The 23,300-nt window shown below is 42.5% G+C and overlaps 3 protein-coding genes across 3 annotated transcripts in view; all 3 read right to left on the reverse strand.

Moving 5' to 3' along the window:
• Positions 1–785: 785 nt before the first annotated feature.
• On the reverse strand, positions 786–5,925 carry LOC120825485 (uncharacterized). Its single transcript, XM_040187116.2, has 6 exons — positions 4,440–5,925; positions 3,895–4,227; positions 3,623–3,793; positions 3,155–3,250; positions 3,004–3,047; positions 786–2,098 (listed from the first exon to the last, which is right to left on the reverse strand). The coding sequence occupies exons 1-6, from the start codon at positions 4,516–4,518 to the stop codon at positions 1,754–1,756; spliced, it is 1,068 nt and encodes a 355-aa protein (XP_040043050.2). The 5' UTR covers positions 4,519–5,925; the 3' UTR covers positions 786–1,753.
• Positions 5,926–6,969: 1,044 nt separating this feature from the next.
• LOC144382992 (uncharacterized) lies at positions 6,970–11,040 on the reverse strand. The gene is made up of 6 exons (XM_040187120.2): positions 10,887–11,040; positions 10,406–10,738; positions 10,134–10,304; positions 9,666–9,761; positions 9,526–9,569; positions 6,970–8,222 (listed from the first exon to the last, which is right to left on the reverse strand). The coding sequence occupies exons 1-6, from the start codon at positions 10,924–10,926 to the stop codon at positions 8,106–8,108; spliced, it is 801 nt and encodes a 266-aa protein (XP_040043054.2). The 5' UTR covers positions 10,927–11,040; the 3' UTR covers positions 6,970–8,105.
• Positions 11,041–13,632: 2,592 nt separating this feature from the next.
• LOC120825454 (zeta-sarcoglycan) overlaps positions 13,633–23,300 on the reverse strand; it is a 258,783-nt gene continuing 249,115 nt past the window's right edge. Inside the window, exon 8 of the mRNA XM_040187064.2 lies at positions 13,633–16,667. Within this exon, the coding sequence (XP_040042998.2) occupies positions 16,461–16,667 (207 nt within the window). The 3' untranslated portion in view covers positions 13,633–16,460. The remainder of the gene's footprint in view (positions 16,668–23,300) is intronic.

Here is a 23,300-nt window from a genome sequence, read left to right on the forward strand (position 1 = left end):
ATCTTAAATAAATATGATCTACTAGCACTGCCTTCGATCGCGATCGACCTATTGGGCACCCCTGGTTTAGTGTCCAGGATCCAATATCGGTTAAGGGAATCAAAGTAAAAAGGACAGGTTGGTTTGTAAAAGAAATATTATTTTAAGGACTCATTGATTTCTTCATTTCTGCATTACAGATATATTCTTGCCATTCAGCATCAGTTTATTAGCTGGATACATTTAGATTAATTGTTGCAGGTGGCATCCAGTGTGATTTTACCATAGCAAACAGTGAAGCTCATTGAACCTGGACCTGGGCTGGTCCAAAATAGGATGCAGCTATGCAGCCTCTTGTGTCCCTGGTTTAGCTTCACTTCCTGCCCTGTCAATCCCAATGAGTTCTGCTTCTGGCACCCCAACGTGACAGGATGGATCTAACACAGGTTAATCATTGTTTGGCACAGAAGCTTTTGTGACAAACTATTTATTTATTTACATGCTTTTATCAACATGCCAACTTTTCCACCTCTTATTTTCCAGATTTTGCCAGGTGGAGGTTAAATACTTAATATTGACCCCTTTAAAAAGGTAGATGAAAACGCAATTTAGTTCTTGGAATTCACCTCAGACTATATCTTTGTGTGCATAAAGCATTCACAGGAAGTGAACGTTTTCGCTCGGATGTCACCAAACAGTTTTTGAAGCTTCTGCATTTTTGATGAAGCAATCTTGTTTCCTTTTTGCAAAAAAAAAGAACCAATAGACTGTTGACCTCACAATGAGCACCAAAACATGACAGTGGGTAACAGTAAAAAACTAAGATCAAATCTCAGGTTTATTAGGACAATAATTAGGCAATAAGGTGTAACGAGAGGGTGTACATTATCTCCTGCGCGTCGGGCATAATAACACCCCCCATGACTGACACGCAACCAATCAGAACACTGGATTTCATAATATTCAAAATATTTACAAAAGGGCTAAACATGTAGGAGGTAAATTTATACACTTTAAATCATCTGATATTAAAAAGCAAAAGGGCTGCAATATAAATAATAAAAGATCCATATTTAAATGTCCTGTTGAGATACTATACAACAGTCTTTGGCTCCATAAGGTGGTTTTGACAAAGTATTCAGATTGTTCAGATGCAGAAGAAGCAGCATCAATTAAATACTTGATGAATCATGGTAGCAAAGGCTGATTTAATTGTGTATATATTTGAGTGTTACACATCTAACAGCAAGTTTACACTATACTACATTTGCTGTTCTTGCCAGAGATTTAAATTCTGAATGACAATAATAAATATACTAATATTTCAAGGTCAGAAATGCAGTCTTTAAATATTTTTCTTGTGTTGCAGTAGAGTAGAGTGGGTGAGCCGGGAACCACAAGGTTGGTGGTTTGAAACCCTTATAGCTCCATGTCCCATGTCAAAGTGTCCCAGAGCAAGACACCCATCCCCTAATTGCCCCCCAGGCAAAATGTAAAAAAACAAAACAAGCCACGGGTTTAAAAATGCAATGTAAGTCGCTTTGGATAATAGCGTCAGCTAAATTACATGTAATGTACATTTTATTGACAAGATTTCACTCTTTAACTGCCTTTGACTAAGTAATGAAGTTACAACGCAGACAGTAGTAATTAGACTTATTGACAGTATAGATGGAAGTGACATTGTGTGGATATCAATATAATTTAATTAATTCTTTCCTTTTTTGTCTATTTTTACTTATTTCCATAAAAAAAAAAGGTCTACTCTAGAAAGCTAATTTTTGGGCATTTTCCTTGTTGCCTGTGGTCGCTGAGCCAGGGAGTAGAGAGAGTTCTCTTTGGCGCTCTCAGGTTGATTTCTTTTACATTGCACAGAGGGATTCATTTGCTCTTTGGGATGTTGAACAACAGAGTACACAGAGTCAAATGTGCCCGCGCTCTTTCTACACGCCCCCCTTGAATTGCCCATGAAGATGGCAGCTTGATTTAAATAAAGAGTGTCTGAATATCCATCACGCCTCTCAACTGGTAAATCCTTGACTTGGTGGTAGGAATAATTACAATAGAGAGCATCTGGGTCGGTTTGGTCTGCAAGTCTTATTTCTTCGTATCCAGCGTCCTTCAAATAGAAAAGAGACAGAAAATACTGTTAATTTAACTTAAACAAAACAAAGTGGCAAGCACATCCAAAGCTTAACAGTCAATAATATTTCAAAGAAAAAGAAAAATACATATGTTTTGTTAAAATCAAATCAAATGAAAGCAAAATAGACTGATCTTTACGAATGAGTGTTTTTCTAAGCGTTCACTTAATGCAGACTGAAAAACAATTATCAGCAGTGTTACGTGATGAGAATAGACCAGGGCCCCGTTCCTAAACTCTATCAAATGTCCTGTTAGTCAGAATTAATTAACCAGGTGATTGAAGTCAGGCTGTCCAGGTTCCTCAAAGGCTCAAAAAGTCTCGTTAATTCCAACCAGACTTCAGTTATCAGGATAATTTTGCGTGCATGCAGTGTGTGACACAGTAAATGCTCGGCTGTGTGGTGTTCACCACGTACGGCTCCAGAAGGTCTTTAAATAAATGATTCCTGTCGGTAGCATCGATAGCGCTCGTATAGGAACTTATCGTGATCTTGAAGAAATCTCTCCGTATAAAACGTAAATCTAACTAATTAGATTAGATCCTTCATCAAAGAGCAACGGGGCCCTGGTGGTTAGTGGGGTTAGGTGAGAAAAGTTTGTCTTTGGCTCCTACATGAACCATAAAAGGTGAAGAATAAGCATCTAGACGAACATATTGTTTAGAGAAGCAGCTTCTGTCTTCCTGCTTCTGCTTCAGAGGAACATTATAGTGTTTAAAAATGTTTGTTTATCAGCATTGTAAAATGTAAATGTAAAGTGTCAGAGCTGCGAGAGAAATGTGTGAGACTCACACAAGCTGAGGGAACAAGTGAGGAAATACTTCAAGCAAGATGTTTCTGTGAAAGAGTCGATAGAAACTGATTTGAGCCCAAAACTGACCTGTTGTGTTTCTCTGTTTGCTGTATCAGCACCTGACACAACTTCTGTGAACATAAAGGACATCATTTGTTAATTTGTCTGGTGGAGGCTTGACTGAAGTAGACAAATATTTGCAAGGTGTATTTTAATTTAATATTAATGTGAATCTTACTCGATTGTTGTTTCATCATCTTGTTCATAAACTTGAGTGAGACGATCAGTATGATTATTACGACAATAACACCTATAACCAAATATAGAACATAGCCTGGACAAAGACAGAGAAAGAGGACGGATGTGAGAAAAGATCATTCACACTTCATGGTACTTAGCATGTGCTCATCTCCTCTTTGCTACTAAGGAATGTTTCAATAATCACAAACTTGCTTTTCACAGGAAATGAAAACACAGATATTTTTGTTCCATGAACTGCACCATTTTATATTAAGGAGGCAGACATGATGCTGGAACATCTTATAATTTATGAATAAAGTGGTGCTGGCAGTACTTGTGTATGTGAGCATTGCAATGACAAGTGTGTGTGTGTATCTATATAGATGTATTCTTATACAACTTTAATCAACATCAAATTATATATGCAGTCAATATACTGTAACATGTTCATGGATGATGTACTCACTAACTGATCCTTGTGCTGGTGCATCAGGTGGTGTATTGAGGGTGGTGTATGACGTAGACGTATCAGTAGTAACATCTGAGCTGTTAGAAGACATCGTGGAGCTCTTTGTAAATGAGGAGGTGGGAACAACAATGACAGTTTGTGGAGTCATGCTGGGACTGGGGGGCGGAGCTGAAAATAACAGACAAGTGAACATACCAACAATTAAGAAAGTTATTACTTTTGGGCAAACAAGGATTTTCTCATTGAGAATATTTAGAGAATAAACTCACCATCAGTGACTTTTAGATTCACCTCTATATATGCGTCAGGGCCAAATCTCTCCGCTCTACAATAGTATGTTTTGGAGTCTGACTTTTGGAGATTGCTGAAGGTCACGAACAAGGTTTTTCCTTCGTTAAGTAACTTTATTCTATTTTTATTTTCAATTTTTCCATATGCTGCTTTAATGATGATGTGATGGTCCTCCGTGCATGGACTGTAACAAAAGTACTTGACATTCTCTGTTACATCAGTCCAAACGTTCCAGTCTGAGCAGCTGATTGTCACACTTTCACCAACACGACCATTTATGTTCAGAGGCTTCATCTGCACAACACTCAGACCTACAAGCAGAAATAAAGGAGACATTTTGCCTTTGTCATATTTCATATGTACATTTCCTTTGACGTTAGATTTTACTATTCATGACGGCAAATTTGAAAAATAAAATAAACCCTTGATTGATTTATACATGTTTCAATCAACAGCTACATCTTTTGTACGCAAGCTACAGTTTGTGTAAATGCAGAAGATACAGAAAAAAAAACTAACTCACCAGAAAGAAGACAAAAGCAAACATAGATTTTCATTATCGTGAAAGTGAGAGAGTGAGTGATCGAGTGTGTAGGTATCATCAGGTCAGTCAACACCGTCTTCACGTCCCTCCTTCACTTCCTCTTACTGTCTCCAGTTGATGCTCCTCCTCCTCCTGCAACACACAAGCTGTTTCTCATTTAGTGGCCGTGTTCCTCTATTGACTCAGCCTCTGACGTGGACGGGGGGCCGGGTGCTTCTACGAAAGGAAATGGTCTGGCCTGTGAGGGACTTCCTGTTTGTGGCAGCAACTTTTCCTGTTGCTGCAGCAAGCTTGACAGTAAAGCTTTATATTTGAAAAAATATATAAAATACAGCCAGATCATATTCTTTACCTCAGGAGCATCATACCTATAGATCAGGCTGAGAGAAGGACACATTCTGGTAATTTTAAATTAAATCCTAATAATCATTTTCATTATATAAAACATACATTTTACAAATAGTCAATATGTGTGTTTTTGAAACATGGAATGTACCCAGTAATATTAGTAAATTAAGATATCTGCGCAAAATGTAGGCTTTTCCTGCACGCCCTCTCTGCATGTCTCAGCTGGGCTCGGGCCGTGTCCCAAAGCGGTGGATCCAAAACCTAGTTCATGCTTCTGCGTTTTCAGAGAGACGCAAGGACACTCGCACTCAAGAGCCCTTTGGGCGTCTTTTCACCTCTTCTTGCGTTCTTGCGTGCGTCGACCCATTTTTCTAGACTAGCGGCAAAAGCTACGCAAGACGTCACTCTTTTGGTCGTCTTCAACAAAAAAACGTTACTCCACCTGTTGTTCTGGCGGTGAATTGCTCTGCAACACACGCAAGACTTTAGAACCATGAATTGAAACGAGTGTGTCGACACGACTCTGTGTAAAGACGCAGAAGCAGAAGCATGCGCCAGCCTTTAGAAGCACTTTAGCCAATCACTGATTAAAGTCAATGAGTGACACATCCTTTCAGAGTCCTAAAATCCATTGAGTTGTGGGCAGAGCTCTTCACCGCCCTACGCGAGTCTCGCACCAGTTAAAACAAGAGTGACCACGAGCAGTGTCCTTCCAAGAAGACCTGACCCGAACTCTGTACCAGAGAAAGGAGAGGTGGATTTTATATAAGTATATTTGTATTGTATTTAATATTATATTTATATTATATTTATACAATATAATAGTTATATCATATTGTTAATATATAGTTATATACTGTATATATCCATCAATGTACTAAATTGTTTGAATAAGATGTTAAATACTTAACTGCAAAGTAATAATGAATAATAATAATTGTTTTGCATTGAATCATACTGAGATGTTTACTGAAACTGAATGGCTGACCCTAACCCCCCCAAAAGACCCACCAGCTCTAATATGACGTCAGCTTTGCTACGGTTTGTTCCTTCTGTGTGTGTGTGTGTGTGTGTGTGTGTGTGTGTGTGTGTGTGTGTGGCTGCAATCAGCTGGCATCTGGGCTCCTCATTGGTCCATCATCAAGCCCTCGTCACCGCCAGCTGAATTATCCCGGTTTCCGGTTGTCTCATCGCCCGATCGTCTCTTCACGTCTGTGGCAGATATACTCTCGCCCCGTTAGCCGGTAATCTTGGTACCGTGTAACATAACCTGTGTGATTGTGTCAGTCAAGTGCATCTTCACACCGCATCGCCGCCCAGCCAGCACTTTGTACACTTCCTTGTCACTGCTTCCTCAACTGCATCCATGTACCCATAAAATAAAGCTTTTCTTTCCACCTAACCTGCCGTCTGTCTGCATTTGGGTCATTGGTAAACTGGCCGTAACAAGATCAGGTTCATAATTTGTCTACTTGAACTCACTTTGATAAGTTTCTGTTCATAATAACAATTATAAACGATCTTTAAAACGGTCACAACTGCAGTAAGACATTGATCAACCTTTTAAAGTGTGAAAGTTAAGGCAGTAAAGTGACTTTTCACTGATAACTACGGTCGGAAGTTAACAACGCAGCTGCTCCCCTGCTGCCGGCCCACCTCATATTGTCGTAAATAAAACTAAATCTTCAGTGGTCTACTGTGCATGATGGGGAATGCTGCACCGCAAGAGATACATCCGATTTGTCCTCCAAATCGTGGGCTGGAAGGCTGAATTCTTTGACTCAGTTTGAAGGAGCAAAGGAACGAGACAGCTCGGACACAGACGAAGGGACGCGATCCAACTACAACTGCAATCTCTTGAGGACGCTGCCGCTACACACACACCTACTCGTACTCTCACTGACGCTCAGCCGCAAAGCAAACAGTTGTGGAGGGTGAAAAGAGACGAGACAGGAGACGGAGATGCGTTGAGTCAGCTTTACTCTCCACTTCAATAATACCAAACAACACGTGAGAACTACTGCGGACATGCACGTTAACCTCACATCAAAACACTTCCCCTTAAAGGTACAGTCCCCTGGTGAATGTCTCTCCAGCGTTACTTGTGGGTCACCACACAGTGTAAGATTATATCAGTGTGCACAAAACCAGATGCCATTCACATGAAGAAAAAAAACATTTATTCTGAATTTGAAGAAAAGTACACAATCTAAATGTAATAGGCCAACAATTTGACACTTACAACACAAAAACTAAGTGTGTATGATACAATGAAAGATGAGCATGTTAGCAGATTGAGACGCACCAATTAAAAAAAAAACGTTCTTCTGAGGTCCCAAACTTTACGTTTTCTTTCTGCCCTAAAACGTAAGTCAAGTTTAGAGCAAATAAAAGGCAATGACGAAGTGTTTTACCCACAGTCTTCATCTTTGTTGCGTCACCAGCAGTATTCAGGGTGGATGTGTGTAAATCTTAAGCCACCAAAGGCACCTGGACCTGAAGGGATCCTCGGCCGAGCTCTTGTGGCTTGTGCATAACAACTGGCAGATGTGCTCAGTGATATTTATAACAATTGTAATGGTAAAAATATGTTATAACATTGTTTTGTGCTAAAGCCGTGTCTCAAGTGTCCTATATTTGACCCGGACGTGCAAAGAGCAGCATGATACAAAATGTTAGTTTGCAGCTGTGTCCTGAGAAGGGAGGGCGGTCGACTCGATCTCATAAAAGCTTCAAAACATTCATCAAGACTCTGTTTTATCAGACAAATCATTCTCTTCTACCGAGCTTTTATTGAAATATTCCACAACACATTTCACTGTATTCCCCCACATTCGCCAAAAAGACCACCATAGTCCCTGTCCCCCAAAAGAGCAAACCCCACTGCCCAAATGACAAACACATCCACAGACGCCAGCAAAGCTCTCAGCATCCACCCAGACCTCCACCTGGACCGGAGGAACACAAATGGCAGAACGCTGTTCATTGAGGACCGCTGGCATCAGCACCATCGTGGCCTCTAAGCTCGTCAGTGGGCTCAGAGACCTGGGACTTTCCTCCGCCCTCTGTGATTGGACCACGAGTGTCCTGACAGGCAAACCCAGGACTGTGCACAATTTGTCTTCAAAGAAGTTTATATAAAACCAAATACCGACTAGTACAAGTGCGAAGCTGTCCGCTGACATGGAATTATGAAAGTATGTCCCAAGCTTTATTTAGCAAATGCAAAATACTTATTTTATCTTTCAACACTCAGGCATTTAATATTGATGCAATAGCTGCTGCTGCAGAGATCCTTCAAAGTGGGGACGTAGACGGTCCCTCCCTTTTGTTGGGTGTTATGGTGCTGTAGACTTGGTCTTTGTCCATCATCAATGGGTGGAGTGATTGGTAGACTTCATTAGGACCTGCACCCTTAGGGAACAAGACATGTTTCATTTATGTTAATAAACTTGTCCCAAATTAAGCTGAGTGAAATAAAATGCATTTAATAAAATGTAGTTGACATTGAAAAGTAAAACATTGCTGCAACGTGTCAACAAATCAAACATATGTGAAAGGTGGGACCGTAGGACCGGGGAGCCTCAGCACAGAGCGGGAGACTTAAACTCAAGGAGAGCCTCTCCATATAAAAGGAGATCCCGAGAGCTGAGCAACTCACGTTTGTTCTCGTTGTCCGGCATGTGCTGAAGTCTGGGTTGCTGTGTTTGTTGCTCGCCAGTACCGTGTGTGTGAGCAAACTATACTAAGCAGGTAGGTTGTAGAATTTTAATCTACATCCTGTATATCATGGGGAAATTAATATAATGTTTTATTTCCTATGATAGAATGTCAGACCTGAACCAGACCTGCTGGTGCACAGGTGCCTTGGGCCTAGGAGGGAGGAGGTTGGGCTTGCCAGCACATTATGCATTTTGTAATGAGTATGATGGGTACTCGGTGATTAGTGGCTGTTTTGTACATTGCAGGCTGAACTGGTGACACTGAGTGGTCAGCAGGGCAGCCACTGCTCTTTTTCTCCGACCATAGTTTTAGTTTAGATTATGCTTTAGTGCCTCTATCTTGCTCTCTATTTATAGAAATAACAAACTGATATTGTGCCCTTTTTGATGACCGTTGCTTCCCCCTTCCCCACTTCTATTGTGTTGTGTCTTTTAACCAGGATCATTAATCGTATTTGTGTGTGTTGGTTATTTTATTCTTTAACAGTGTATGCAGTGTTTTATTGTTGGAAGTGTCATTGTTGCACCCGGTCTAACACTACTGGTATAAATTATTTGGATGTGTTTTTATAAAGTTATTGTTTAAATAAAAGTGATATTGCACTGTACACACAGAGGCCTCTGTCCGTCTATGATCTACCTTGTATGGGTTTTTGGCCAGTAAGATAATTGAATTCAGGGTCTCTTCCCTCAAAGAGAGTGGCGTTGTCACGTCTGGATATTATTCCAAAGTATTATTAAGTGTCCATTTGGTCACATATTTGCAAAAATATATTTTAATATGACTTTAAATGGCATTCACGTTAATAGCTTCAGGCTGAAGGATATCAATGAATATAACATAAATAGTGATGCTCCTGAAGCAGTGATCATTCAAAGCTGTGTCTTAGATATGTGGACTGCCATTCCATCTGTACTTCTACTCCCTCTATACTTCTGTGGAGGAGTCAATGGAACCATTGGACCGACACACGATCTCAGAGCCACAAACGTACCTCTTGTGCGTCTCTGTTTGCTGCATCAGCCCCTGACACAACATCTGTAACCATGTAGGACATCATTTGTTAATAATCTGTGAAAACTTGACTGGAGTAGAAACATATTTGCATTGTGTGTTTTAATTTGTAAATCTTACTTAATCGGCGCTTCATCCTCTTGTTCACAAGCTTGAGTGAGACCATCAGTATGATTATTACAACAATAACACCTATAACCAAATATAGAACATAACCTGGACAAAGACAGAGAAAGAGGACGGATGTGAGAAAAGATCATTCACACTTGATGGTACTTAGCATGTGCTCATCTCCTCTTTGCTACTAAGGAATGTTTCAATAATCACAAACTTGCTTTTCACAGGAAATGAAAACACAGATATTTTTGTTCCATGAACTGCACCATTTTATATTAAGGAGGCAGACATGATGCTGGAACATCTTATAATTTATGAATAAAGTGGTGCTGGCGGTACTTGTGTATGTGAGCATTGCAATGACAAGTGTGTGTGTGTATCTATATAGATGTATTCTTATACAACTTTAATCAACATCAAATTATATATGCAGTCAATATACTGTAACATGTTCATGGATGATGTACTCACTAACTGATCCTTGTGCTGGTGCATCAGGTGGTGTATTGAGGGTGGTGTATGACGTAGACGTATCAGTAGTAACATCTGAGCTGTTAGAAGACATCGTGGAGCTCTTTGTAAATGAGGAGGTGGGAACAACAATGACAGTTTGTGGAGTCATGCTGGGACTGGGGGGCGGAGCTGAAAATAACAGACAAGTGAACATACCAACAATTAAGAAAGTTATTACTTTTGGGCAAACAAGGATTTTCTCATTGAGAATATTTAGAGAATAAACTCACCATCAGTGACTTTTAGATTCACCTCTATATATGAGTCAGGGCCAAATCTCTCCGCTCTACAATAGTATGTTTTGGAGTCTGACTTTTGGAGATTGCTGAAGGTCACGAACAAGGTTTTTCCTTCGTTAAGTAACTTTATTCTATTTTTATTTTCAATTTTTCCATATGCTGCTTTAATGATGATGTGATGGTCCTCCGTGCATGGACTGTAACAAAAGTACTTGACATTCTCTGTTACATCAGTCCAAACGTTCCAGTCTGAGCAGCTGATTGTCACACTTTCACCAACACGACCATTTATGTTCAGAGGCTTCATCTGCACAACACTCAGACCTACAGGCAGAAATAAAGATTTTTATAAATAAAAAAGTTAATGGGTGATTTAACAAAATAAAGGTCAAGTATGCCATTTAAAAACTACAGCATTCATACGGAAGCTTTAAGAGTTACAAACACAGAGAAATCCAAACAAAGTACTGACCTGAAAGAATGCAAAATAACTCCACTCGACTGATTTTCATCTTGCTGAAAAGTGGAGAGAAAATGAGCTCATCTAATCAGAGAGCTGACAGTCTTTAACTACTTTAATGTAACTTCCACTTTCTCACCGTTTCAAAGACTGAAGCCTCTCCCTTTCCTTTGAACACACACCCACACACCAGTAGACATAACATAGTTAGTTACTAATAGTATTATAAAAGGAATGTCAACATACATTTAGTTATGAGATTATAGTTAACCTTGTGATAAGTAAACATTAATACAACTAATCATCTAAAAAGACACCTTCATCAGGGCTACAAAGAAAAGACAATCTTCGCAGCAGAAAAACACGAAGACCAGAAAGTTAGAAGAAATGATGCGAGAGCCTGACGTCACGCCTCCAAAGCAGATTACATTAAGGAGACTAAAGCAACGCTTCGCAGTACAATATGTTTCACACAACAAGGAAATATCTTTAAAATATGTACAACAATGGAAACGTATAGCAAGTCTAAACCTGCACCTGGATATGCATTCAAAACTTAGGAATTTGTTGTAAGTAAATAAGAGCACATCATAAATCAGAAACCCAAAACAAATGTTAAGTTGATTCTGAAATAAAGTACATACTCAACATTATATTTCATATCTAGATACTTTACAGTGTCCTATGTTTTCTGGTATGTTACTTATTGAAAAAAACTTTGTTTAAAACATTTAGCACAATGATCAACATTTTATTATTGAAGATCATGTAATTACCATCCGTAACTTTAAAATTCACCTTAGTAAATCTCTCTTTCCCGCATATGTTTGCTGCTGATAATGTCTCACTATATCTAAGGGCTTCTACAACACTTAATGTAGGGCGTTGTAAGGTGTTAAATGCAAACCTATCTAGTCACATTGGTTCTTTGTCACATCTTCCTCATTCCAGTTAAGATGGCAGCACTTCTCTTTCTATTTTTTGATGGCTGTCAAACTAAACAGAAGAGAATGACCTGAACCAAACAAAACCAACTTGACAATTCTCCATTATACTTGGCTTTGAGTTCTTGATGGCTCTCTTAACTTGTATTTCCTCTTTCTACGTCATTGAACTCCATCATACTTCATTCTGTACCATCTTCATCTACAAAGCCAACAAGACCCCATTGAGACACTTTGTCTTTTCCTTTGTCTCCTAGGTAAGACAGTTTGTGTCCTCTACGTGAAAAAGGTTCTTGGAGGCAGTTTGAAGCTTCCATGACTGACGTCGGGCCTCACAACACTTACGGATAACTCCTTCAACATATTTCACATCTGGTTATAAAATGTCCAAAAATATTTTGGCCATCCAGAGGCGTTTATCTCAACGTCACCTCTCCACTGTCGCTGCTCCCCTTTTCCATTTCTTCCTGCTTGTCCCTCCTTCTCTCATCCGTAGTGATTAAACAAACCATTCTCACTTCACTGTAATGTGTCTCAACAAGCAAGGTGGACATGAGAGAATATCAATTTTATCTTTTGCTGGTTCTGATGGCACTCGTCATTCAAATACATCAATGATATCAATGGATGGAAACCGTTTGAATGGAACGTTTTCAAATTCCCTTTCCTGCTCAGAATGGTTTTTTCATGGTGGAGAAATGTATTGTATCAGGAACAAACACAGAGGGAGCTTGGAGCATCTTTTCATGCTTTTATATCGGTCTGTTGTGAGCAGATTGGGTCCTTGTGACGGCGTTACAAAGGAGCCAGATGCCGCCATAAAGCATGGTGTGTGGTTGATAGAAAACTAGAGGTGAAGTTGACGTGTGTGTGGTCCTAGCAAGGGAGGGGGAAGTGGGTTAAGGTTCTGCTTTGTTGTTGGCGGGGGTTTAATTCAAATCGCAACATTCTCTTTAGTTCTGTTTTGCAACTGAATTCTCACCTCTTCATGCCACTCCACTTGAACATCTTGTCCTGTCTTCAGGAAAAGCTGTACTGACTCCTTCAGTAATGTCAGAGTGCAGCCGCACTGTGGTTTAAAATACATTTCAATGGATCCACTTGAAATGGATAATTACACCAGTGTACAGTAAAGGAACTTGAACCAAATACAGTGAGTTAGAACACTATAGAACTAATGTAAAATAAAAAGACAGCTGTTGAGGACAGAAAAGGTCTGCATGCTGGTATGAATGGAGAAAATATTGCCAGCTCACCCTTTTATAACGCAAACCCATCGATGACAACAGGCTCATGGGTCAGTGGCCGTATTCTAAATGGAAATAACATTAACATATGACCATTTTCAAATAAGGATAAGTATAACTTCCCTGAATAAAGAGAATGTGTTTTCACAAAAACCACAACCATCCCCGAACCTGGTACATATGAAATGATCCAAAGAACACCTTTATGTCTCAGAGGTGTCTCTTGTGATGAGATACAAGCAGACCCCATTGAAGGACCTCTGAGGAGGTAAACGTCTGAGGGTCTACAGAGGGAACCGAGACACACACAAACACACACACACACACACACACACACACACTGGGGAGCTAGAAACAGCCGCAGGGAGACATAGTGAACATTTTGAAACAAGACTAAGCATGACCACGTCTATGACTTGTACTCCTTTATAGTATTACGGTATAGGAGGGGGAAATATGTGAAATAATGTGGAATTGTTGGAAACCGTAATAGTGAGAAAGAACGAATATAGATTGTGATATTACAATCACGTCACTGAAGAGAGATTCACTTTAAAAACAATATTATTTTATTTTTTGTTTTATTGGTATCGTTATATACATGGCATAATTTGTGCTTTTTTATTATCAAGAATAAAACCATAAGGGAACACATCAGAAAAACAAACTTCAAACCAGGACTGAGTTGTTTTTTTCAGCTGGATATACTGAGTTCTACAAAACCAGGAGAGAAGAGGAGGAAAAATACTGAAAACTAAATAGACAGGTAGATTGATAAATATATAGTTTTTCCAGAGTCCCTTGCAGATGTTCCACTGAGGGTAGTGTGAACGTTCGGACTTTGATGTGCTTTTACCAACAGCAGCAAAGGCACCTGTGTATCACTTTGTTCAACAAAAAAAAAAAAAGACACTATGCCTCAGGGCCTTAATCCAGTCGTATCCACACACACAAAACCAAATCCATCCACGATCTCCTCCAGGGGAATTTCTGCCACACAAATCTTTTGATTTCCAGCCATTGCAAAGGTGGATCGGTTGGCCAGCTCGAGGACATTCCCTCTGATCCCCCCCATCTGTGAAGGATTCAATGTATCAAAAATAACCCCTCAAATGATATTTTGGACCTTCTTGACTTTTCCTGCTTGAAATGAGGCCTATTGTGGGAGCGAACGGACATTTTTCTTTGAGTTGTAATGGAAAAAAGAACATTAAAGTTGCAGCATGTAATACCGTATCCCCTCCTCCAAAATAATAGGGAGTATCATTACATCTCTATCATTGCAATCTAAATTTACAGAAAGTTGTATTTAAAAACCAAGTACTAACGAACAGCGGGGCGAGAATACGTGGAATTGGAACAACCTGCTAAAACTCTGAGAGACGGTTCAAATAACACGGCTGTCTTATAAATCGCCATCTGTGGCGGCAGTCTGGAGTTAAATGAGCCATCTGTGTATTGGTTGATCCTTGTAACGTATCGTTAAGATAGTAGGTTCCTTGGCCTGAGTCAAGGGAGAAAGAGACAAGGGAAACGCTCGGGGTTTAGTTTGTGTCTTTTGGCGGCGTGAGACCGCTCCGTAGAGAGAATGCAGTGGCTCAGGGGTTCAGGGTTTAGTTCGGGGGAAAACCCAGCACCAGGAGACGGGGCCTGCAGGGTCTACATGGCAGCAGCACGGGGGGGGGAATCTACTTCTTCATTTGTCGGACTGACGAACGGGAACTACGGTGACTCAACATTTTGCTCACAATACATTGACGTCTTTGAAATACCGTCAACACTGTAACTTCGTAACATTCTGTCAAAGAAAAGTAGCAGTACCGAGAGGTAAAAATACTGCATTTAAGACGAGCTGAGGAATGAGCAGAAAGGGAGCGGAAAGGTTTCTCAATGTCATGATTGAGAAGGAAGCAGGCTCGACAAGAATAACAGAAAAGGTCATGCAAAACGGGTGAGACTAGTCGGACAGTCATGAAACACAGGAGATGTATAATGATCCGTAACGACACAGAAATTAGTCGCCTGACACTGCCTCTGCCTGCCAGGTGCGGCCCCGTACCATAACACCTACCTGAGCCTCCATCAAACACGCACTCAAATCACTTTCCTCTCCTTAAACCATTTGCTTTGCTGTGTGCCTCTGAAGGAAGACTCCAGAGAGTCCGTGGTGACGGACTGTGAGGGGGAGAAACCCTCCATCTGGTACTGAACATGTTTCTTTACCAGTCCAGTGGAAGAAGCTGCTAAATCTATGTTTTCTGTTCTGTGTTAACCACACCACTGGAAGAAAGTGGATGGGCAGGAATATGATTTATTTACCAGTTCAACGCATTTAGGTGCATAAGACAGAAAAATATTACTTGAGCACAGATGAGGGATGAAGGAGAGGAGCAGCAAAATGACTTGTGAGGGGGTTTAAGGGAAAACAACAAAGAAGTACAACGTAAAATAGGCCTGGAATCTGAAAAAAAGGAGAACTAGAATAAAATGAGACTAGTTATTAGTAAATATAAATCATGGAGGGGTACTACATAATGCAAGTTTGAAGCATGATTATTTGCATGAACTGTCCAATGATAAAGTGGTGTCAGAGAGCATATTCATTACCAGACGCGGATTTATGGAGAAGGGTCACAAGTCAAAGTTTTGGGTGGGGGGGAAGGCCTTTCTGGTATAGATTGGTCCGTTAGCTAGCTTAGCTTCCCACTAGACTAAACCATTGTCTTATTTATTTGTTAGTCACCTGCGGGGCTAAACTGAAATCCACCTGGGTGTGTGTCCTGGCTGGCCCGTTTTGCACTCCATCACTCCATCTGTTGATCCTGACAAAAGCATGAGCATATTTTCCAGGACGCTTTGGTCATACACTGAACACACGACTCACTTTCATTGTAAGACAGTTTGCTGTTCTCAGGAAATCATCATGGCAGCAATAGTACATAAGACGGCCAACAGGATCCCCAGAGCGAGACTGTCCACTCATGTCCATGCCAACCGTGGCTTTTGGTTTCCCACCGTCATCCTTCCTCCTGACCGGCATTGACAACATGATCAATCCATATTAACTCGGACAGTGAACTGACAAAAGAGTCTCATCAAGGTCTAGTCCGTCTTCATTCAGTCCTTCAACCGGCATTACCCTCACTCCGAGACACAGTCCATGTTGCTTTGGTCTCTTAGCAAGCATTAGCTTCCTGCCAAGCTGTAATCCATATAATTCGATTTGTTTGACAGACATGAACTTCTCGCCCTGCTACGATCCATGTTAATTCTTGTTTGTTAGCCGGCATTAGGTTCCCACCGAGCCCTGATCCGTGTGGATTCAGTCAGTTGGCGAGCATTAGCTTCAAACTCTAATAGTCCATACGTCCCGAGCGTCCGTTGGCCTCACGCTCTCAGCTCCAGAGACAAAAGTTACTGGTGGTCTGGCAGGTGGAGCCCTTCTCGGCCGGGGACAGGTAGAGTTTTCCGTTTGCGCAGGCACAAAGCTCGTACACAGTCTGTTTGGTGTAGGTGGTGCCTGCTGGCGCCCCCTCCAGGGGGTCCACGGCACTGCCGAGGGGAATGCGGCCCAGCTTGATGCTGTTGGCATCTAGAAAGATCTGTGGAAATAAAATGAAAATGTTTAAATGTTCAGATTTTACAGCAATGGTTGGCAAATACAATTAAGGACATATAAAACATATGGAACACAAAAATTATGTTTTGTATGTGGATGTTACTGCCGTTAGTTCACATGGACTGTCGTGGTGTCTAAAACACACAGGAAGACAAGAGACAGAAGGGGAAAAAGTTATTTATTCAGAAAAATCTAAAAATAAACTGGGGAAAACACATTGACGTAGAAAAAGAATGTATTCTCTGGGGTTGTCATCAAGTAAGACCTATGGAGACAGAGAGGGAATTCCTATTTCAAACAAGGTTCTTTTGATGAAAAGGCAGAGTGGGAGTGAATGAGGCTGAGGACAAGAAAGGTGAAGAGAACTCTGTGGGCGAGGAGTGAAAAAAAAAGCGTTCAGTCTATTTTAAATTAAAGATAAATAGCAAATTTATCTTGTTTTTAAAAAGGTGCACATTCCTAGAACCATGTGTTGCATCTTAGTACCCAAATTTAACATGACAGATTGCAAACATGGGGTTAATAGTATTCCGGCCTCCATCTTTCCTGACTCGTCCCTTTCCTTGTGTTCCTGCAGAGCGTCGCTCTCTTGCTTTCCATCTCTATCTCACACACGCACCCTGGTTAAGTAATTGTTACGGCCCTTGGCCTGTTTCTGGTCGTTCTCCTGCCCCTCCTCTCGTTTCAGGCCTAATTGCGGACACCTGGGACGATGGGGGTTAAATGGGAGGTTCTCTGCTGCATGAGGGGTTTTTTCTTCCTGCGCTGGTCTGGCGACGGGAGGATCAGATGCCGCTCGGTTGGCCCGTCCGGCTCCATACCTCGCTTGGGGCTCCAAGGACGTGACAGATGCACATTTAAGTTTATTTGCGGTTATGTCTTTTATTTTTACAACCAACACTTGCTCCCACACATACAACACATCCCTACACTTGCTTTACACCACTGATACTGCCGTTCACACCTCATCGTTGGTTTTGTTGTTTAACGTTGTGTTTGAGGCACAATAAACTTATGTTTGGCACCGTTGCTCGTGGCATGGTCTCCCCTCTTTTGTTGCGGCCTTGAGTCAGCCGTAACAAGTTGGGGGCTCGTCCGGGATCCGCGTGATTTATGCTAGTCATTTGGTTTTGTTTAGTGAGCGTTGTGTTTGGATTTAGTAATCTGTATATGAGCGCTTGAGGGGCATATGAGAACTTGAATGGTGACTTTTTCCGTGCGTGTTGATTGGCGGTTGAGGGGAAATCCCGTGACGCCGTTGCCCTTATATGGTTAATTGTTGCGCTCTGGGAGACGTGCCTGAGTTTGATTAGTTGTAATTTGTGTGCTGGCGTACTCGAGTGGGAAGGATTGGGCGTGTGTTTTGGCCGTGGGGGGCTGTTTTTGGAGACGTGTGAAGGTAAGTGACAGTTTGTTAAAGTGCACTTAAGTTGTGGGCTGGCGTTTTTCCTTGTAGGCCTAGCAGCGTGTCCCAATAGGGGGTTAGCTGCGTTATTGTTTTAGTGTGGAGGTACGGCGGGTAGAGCTTCCCATTTTCCCTTTCCCTACATCGGCTCGGGAGCATGTCCGTGGTTTCAGGGGGGTTGCCAGTTTGCTGGTCGCCTTTACCGGACCATCGGGTTGTAAATGCATAAAAACCCACCGCTACGCCTCACGAAGACTAGGGTACAGTAAGTTAGCGTTTGGGATAGGTAGTTAGCGGGGAAACGCCGTCCTTGGGGCGGTGGTTGAAACTGAAAGCCTTTGTGTACTGATAAATTTGTCACTTAAGCTTCGTCTCTATTGGTGAATTTGTTAGCCATGGATGAAGTGGTGGAAGATTTTATTGAATCGCCACAGGAATGTGGATTAGATATTTGTACTAAGAAACAATTGATCAGGATTGCTGAGTATTTTAAGGTTGATATTGGGGATAGCCGAAAGACAAAGGACTATGTTAAAGGTAATTTGAAAGCGAAATTGTTGGAAAATGGGGTTTTGATGCCAGGTAAGGTTGACACTTTGGGTGAATCATCTCTGTCGGGAAGAGGAAGCCCAGTTGGTTTATCGTTTGAGCAGCAGAAAGAGTTGCTTTTGTTACGTATTAAAGCTGAACAGGAGAAAGAGCAGGCGATGGAAAGAATGAGGCAGGATTTGGAGCGGGAGAAGTTAGATGTGGAGAGACAAAGACTGGCGCTGATCAGAGAAGGTAAGCTGGAGGGCGAGGCACTCCGGGCTGACCGACCCGCGATGGTGAGCATGAAGCAAGATGACTTGAGTGATTTGAGATTAGTTCCCAGGTTTAATGAGGAGAACCCAGAGACATTTTTTTCCTTGTTTGAGCGTCTGGCAGAGGTTCGAGGTTGGGCTGATTCTACGCGTATGTTAATGTTGCAGTGTGTGTTAACAGGAAAAGCACAACAGGCATTTTCAGCTTTAAGCAGCACTGATTGTGGTAAATACTCTGTGGTGAAAACAGCTGTTCTAAAAGCTTATGAACTTGTGCCAGAGGCGTACCGACTGCGTTTTCGAGGTGGGAGACGTGGCGATAAGTCACATTTAGAGTTTATGCGTGATTTGGCTAGACATTTTGACTGTTGGTGCTCAGCGGCTGGGGTTGCCTCCTTTGAAAACCTCCGTGAATTAGTCATTTTGGAGCAGTTTAAAAACTCTGTGTCGGAAGGCGTTGCCACTTATATTAGTGAGCGTGGGGTCAAGTCTGTTGGTGAAGCTGCTGCGCTGGCTGACGATTATTTCTTAATTCAGACTTCAAGAAATGGTGCTGGCCCTTATGAAGCAAGAGCAAGTAGGCAGTTTGAAGATAAAAGTAGTCGTGTTTCAGGGGATTCAGAAAAAGTCTGTAATTACTGTCACAAGCGAGGTCATTGGAAAAATGATTGTTATGCTCTGAAGTCTCGTCCAAAACAAGCGTTTCCTAGGGCTAATCCGGTGATGTGTGCTGCGTCTGTTACGGACCAGGAATTAGCTGGAATCACTGGAGAAGGCAATTCAGAGTTGAAATCTTACTTGCCTTTCATTACAGAAGGTGTTGTTTCGTTAGTGGGAAGCAAAGAGCAGGTGCGCATAAAGATCTTACGTGACACTGGTGCGTTTGACTCATATATTGCAGCTGCAACTTTGCCATTTTCAAATGACACCTTTTTGGGCTCAAGCGTTCCTGTAGTGGGAATGGGTTTAAAGGTTTTGAATGTACCACAACACGAAATGATGCTGCACTGTGAGCTTTTCCAGGGGGAGGTGTCCGTTGGCGTGCGCCCAGCGTTGCCGATGGATGGCGTTGCTATGATCCTGGGTAACGACATAGCCGGTGATAAAGTATGGGCTGATGTATCTCCGCCTGCCAGAGTGACGGTGACTCCTCTGGTGTGCAGTAAGCCTGATGAGAGTGAGGTACACTTCCCTGATGTGTTCAGGGCCTGTGCAGTAACTCGTTCAAAGCGTGTGGATGGTGGTCACTCTGAAAGTGTGGCCTCCAGTCCTCGCCTACTTTTACCTGTGGTCCCCTGGTCTGTTTCTCATGATGAGCTGATGCATGAGCAGAAAGTTGACAGCACTTTGAAGTCTTGTATGGGTGGGGTTTGTTCCCCTGAAGAGGTCAGAAATCGGTCGTGTTGTTATTTTTTGCACAATAATGTCTTGATGAGAAAATGGACGCCTCAGTTTGAGGGGTTTATTGGTGATCCGATTTATCAGGTGGTTGTTCCTTTAAAGTATAGGAATATTGTGTTGCAGATTTCTCATGACCAGTCTGGACATATGGGGGTCAGGAAGACGTATGACCGAGTTCTGCTGTATTTTTTTTGGCCTCGTTTGAAAAGGGATGTGGCGGCGTACAGTAAGTCGTGTCACACCTGTCAATTGACAAGTAAGCCTAACCAGGTTTTGAAGGCCGTTCCACTGTGTCCAATACCAGCTATAAGTCAACCATTTGAGCATCTAATTATTGACTGTGTTGGTCCATTGCCTCCGTCAAAGTCAGGTTCCAGATATTTGTTGACAGTGATGTGTCAAAGTACTAGGTATCCTGCAGCCTACCCACTGCGTAGTATAACGTCTAAGTCGGTGGTTCGTGCATTGTCCCAATTTATTTCTATTTTTGGAGTTCCACGGGTCATTCAGTCAGATCAAGGGTCAAATTTTTGTTCAAAATTGTTTGCTCAAGTACTAGAACAGTTGAATATAGTTCATAATTTGGCGTCTGCCTATCATGCTCAAAGCCAGGGTGTTTTGGAGAGGTTTCACCAAACACTTAAGTCCATGCTGCGCTCATTATGTGTTCAGATGCAGGGTGGTTGGGATGAGGCTTTACCGTGGATGTTGCTGGCTGCTAGAGAGGTAATCCAAGAAAGTACAGGATTTAGCCCTAATGATCTGATCTTTGGTCATAAAGTGCGGGGTCCTCTGGCTCTGTTGCAGGACAACTGGAAGGAGGCTCAGCCTCCAAGTAACCTACTGGACTTTGTGAATGGGTTCAGGTATAGGCTCTATATGTCTCAGGAGGTGGCCAAGAAAAATTTAGCAAGGGCACAAGCTAAAATGAAGGAACGTTATGATTGTCGAACTGAGCGTAGAGAGTTTCTCCCAGGTGACCAGGTTTTGGCTCTGTTGCCCATAGTTACCTCTCCGTGGCAAGCAAGATTTTCGGGACCATTTTCGGTGCTGAAGAAGCTGTCTGATCAGAACTATTTAATTTCTACTCCCGCTCGTAGGACCAAGGCCAGGCTCGGTCATGTTAATCTTTTGAAGCCTTATGTCTCCCGTGCATCATTTGGGAGTGAGGGGGAGGTGGAGTTGTCTGAAGCTCGTCCTGTCTGTTTGGCTATGCCATCGTCCTCAGTTGTGTTAGAGGTGGAGGATCTAACAGGGCCTGATGAGGTTATGTTTTCTGGTCGGCTAAGAAATAAGGAAGCTTTAGATAAACTGGAAAGCGTTTTGGGTCATCTAGAGTCTGGTCAGCGGGTACAGCTAGTTAAACTGATTAGAAGTTTCTCTTGCCTATTTGGAGATACGCCGTCACGTACAACTTTACTAAAGCATGATATAGACGTTGGAGGTGCGAAGCCCATTAGGCAAAGATTCTACCGTGTTTACCCAGAGAAGCGTAAAAACCTGGAGGATGAGATTAGATACATGCTTCATAATGGAATAGCAGTTCCCTCTGACTCTAGTTGGGCCTCACCCTGTCTCTTGGTCCCAAAGCCAGACAATACTCCTCGGTTCTGTACAGATTTTCGTAAAGTGAACGCAGTTACCAAGCCTGACTCCTTCCCTCTTCCTCGTATGGAGGATTGTGTTGATCAAGTGGGGGGGGCGAAATTTGTGACTAAGCTGGATTTACTTAAAGGTTACTGGCAAGTGCCATTGACAGACAGGGCAAGGGAGATTGCTTCTTTTATTACACCAGGGGGGCTGTACTCCTACAATGTTATGGCTTTTGGTTTAAGGAATGCACCGGCAACTTTCCAGCGCCTAATGAACTTGGTGGTGCGTGACCTGGAAGGATGTGCAGTGTATTTGGATGACGTGGTGGTATACGCTGACAACTGGGAACAGCATTTGGGGCGTGTTCAAGCTTTGTTTATGCGTCTAGCTCATGCTAGTTTGACAGTGAATTTGGCAAAGTGTGAATTTGCTAGGGCCACAGTGGTCTACTTGGGTCGTGTGGTTGGCCAGGGGTCGGTGAGACCAGTGCGTGCTAAAGTATGTGCAATTGATGACATCCCAACACCAACGACAAAGAAGGAGCTCATGAGATTTCTCGGTATGGTGGGCTACTATAGGTGTTTTTGCAGGAATTTCTCTACAGTGGTCGCACCTCTAGATGATCTTCTGAAAGGGAAGACGAAGTATGTGTGGTCTCCGGTATGCCAGCAGTCCTTCGAGAGGGTAAAAGCTCTGATATCGAATGCTCCGGTTCTAGTGGCTCCTAGGTGGGATCGTGAGTTTTGCCTGGAGGTGGATGCCAGCATGGTTGGGGCTGGGGCAGTGTTGCTGCAGAAGGATGATGAGGGGATTAACAAGCCTGTGTGTTTCTTTTCCAGGAAATTTAATTGCCACCAGCGAAATTACTCCGTCATAGAGAAGAGACGCTTGCGCTTATTTTGGCGTTACAGCATTTCAGTGTGTATCTGGGCTCCGGTCCGGTGGTAGTTTTCTCTGACCACAATCCTCTAACCTTCCTCAGCACTCTACAGACTCCTAACCAGCGCCTGATGCGCTGGGCTCTCCACCTCCAGTCCTACACTTTGGACATTCGACATATCAAGGGGCGGGACAATGTGGTGGCAGACGCGTTGTCCCGGTCTCCAATGTGTTGGGTAAGATATGCCGCCTAAAAATTTGCGTAGTTTCATGGGATACCTGCAGCTCAAGGGAACCCGTAGGTGGTCCCTGTTTTGTTAGGGGGGGGTGTTACGGCCCTTGGCCTGTTTCTGGTCGTTCTCCTGCCCCTCCTCTCGTTTCAGGCCTAATTGCGGACACCTGGGACGATGGGGGTTAAATGGGAGGTTCTCTGCTGCATGAGGGGTTTTTTCTTCCTGCGCTGGTCTGGCGACGGGAGGATCAGATGCCGCTCGGTTGGCCCGTCCGGCTCCATACCTCGCTTGGGGCTCCAAGG

The sequence above is a fragment of the Gasterosteus aculeatus genome, chromosome 9 (assembly GCF_964276395.1).
Source record: "Gasterosteus aculeatus chromosome 9, fGasAcu3.hap1.1, whole genome shotgun sequence".
Classification (NCBI taxonomy): domain Eukaryota; kingdom Metazoa; phylum Chordata; class Actinopteri; order Perciformes; family Gasterosteidae; genus Gasterosteus; species Gasterosteus aculeatus.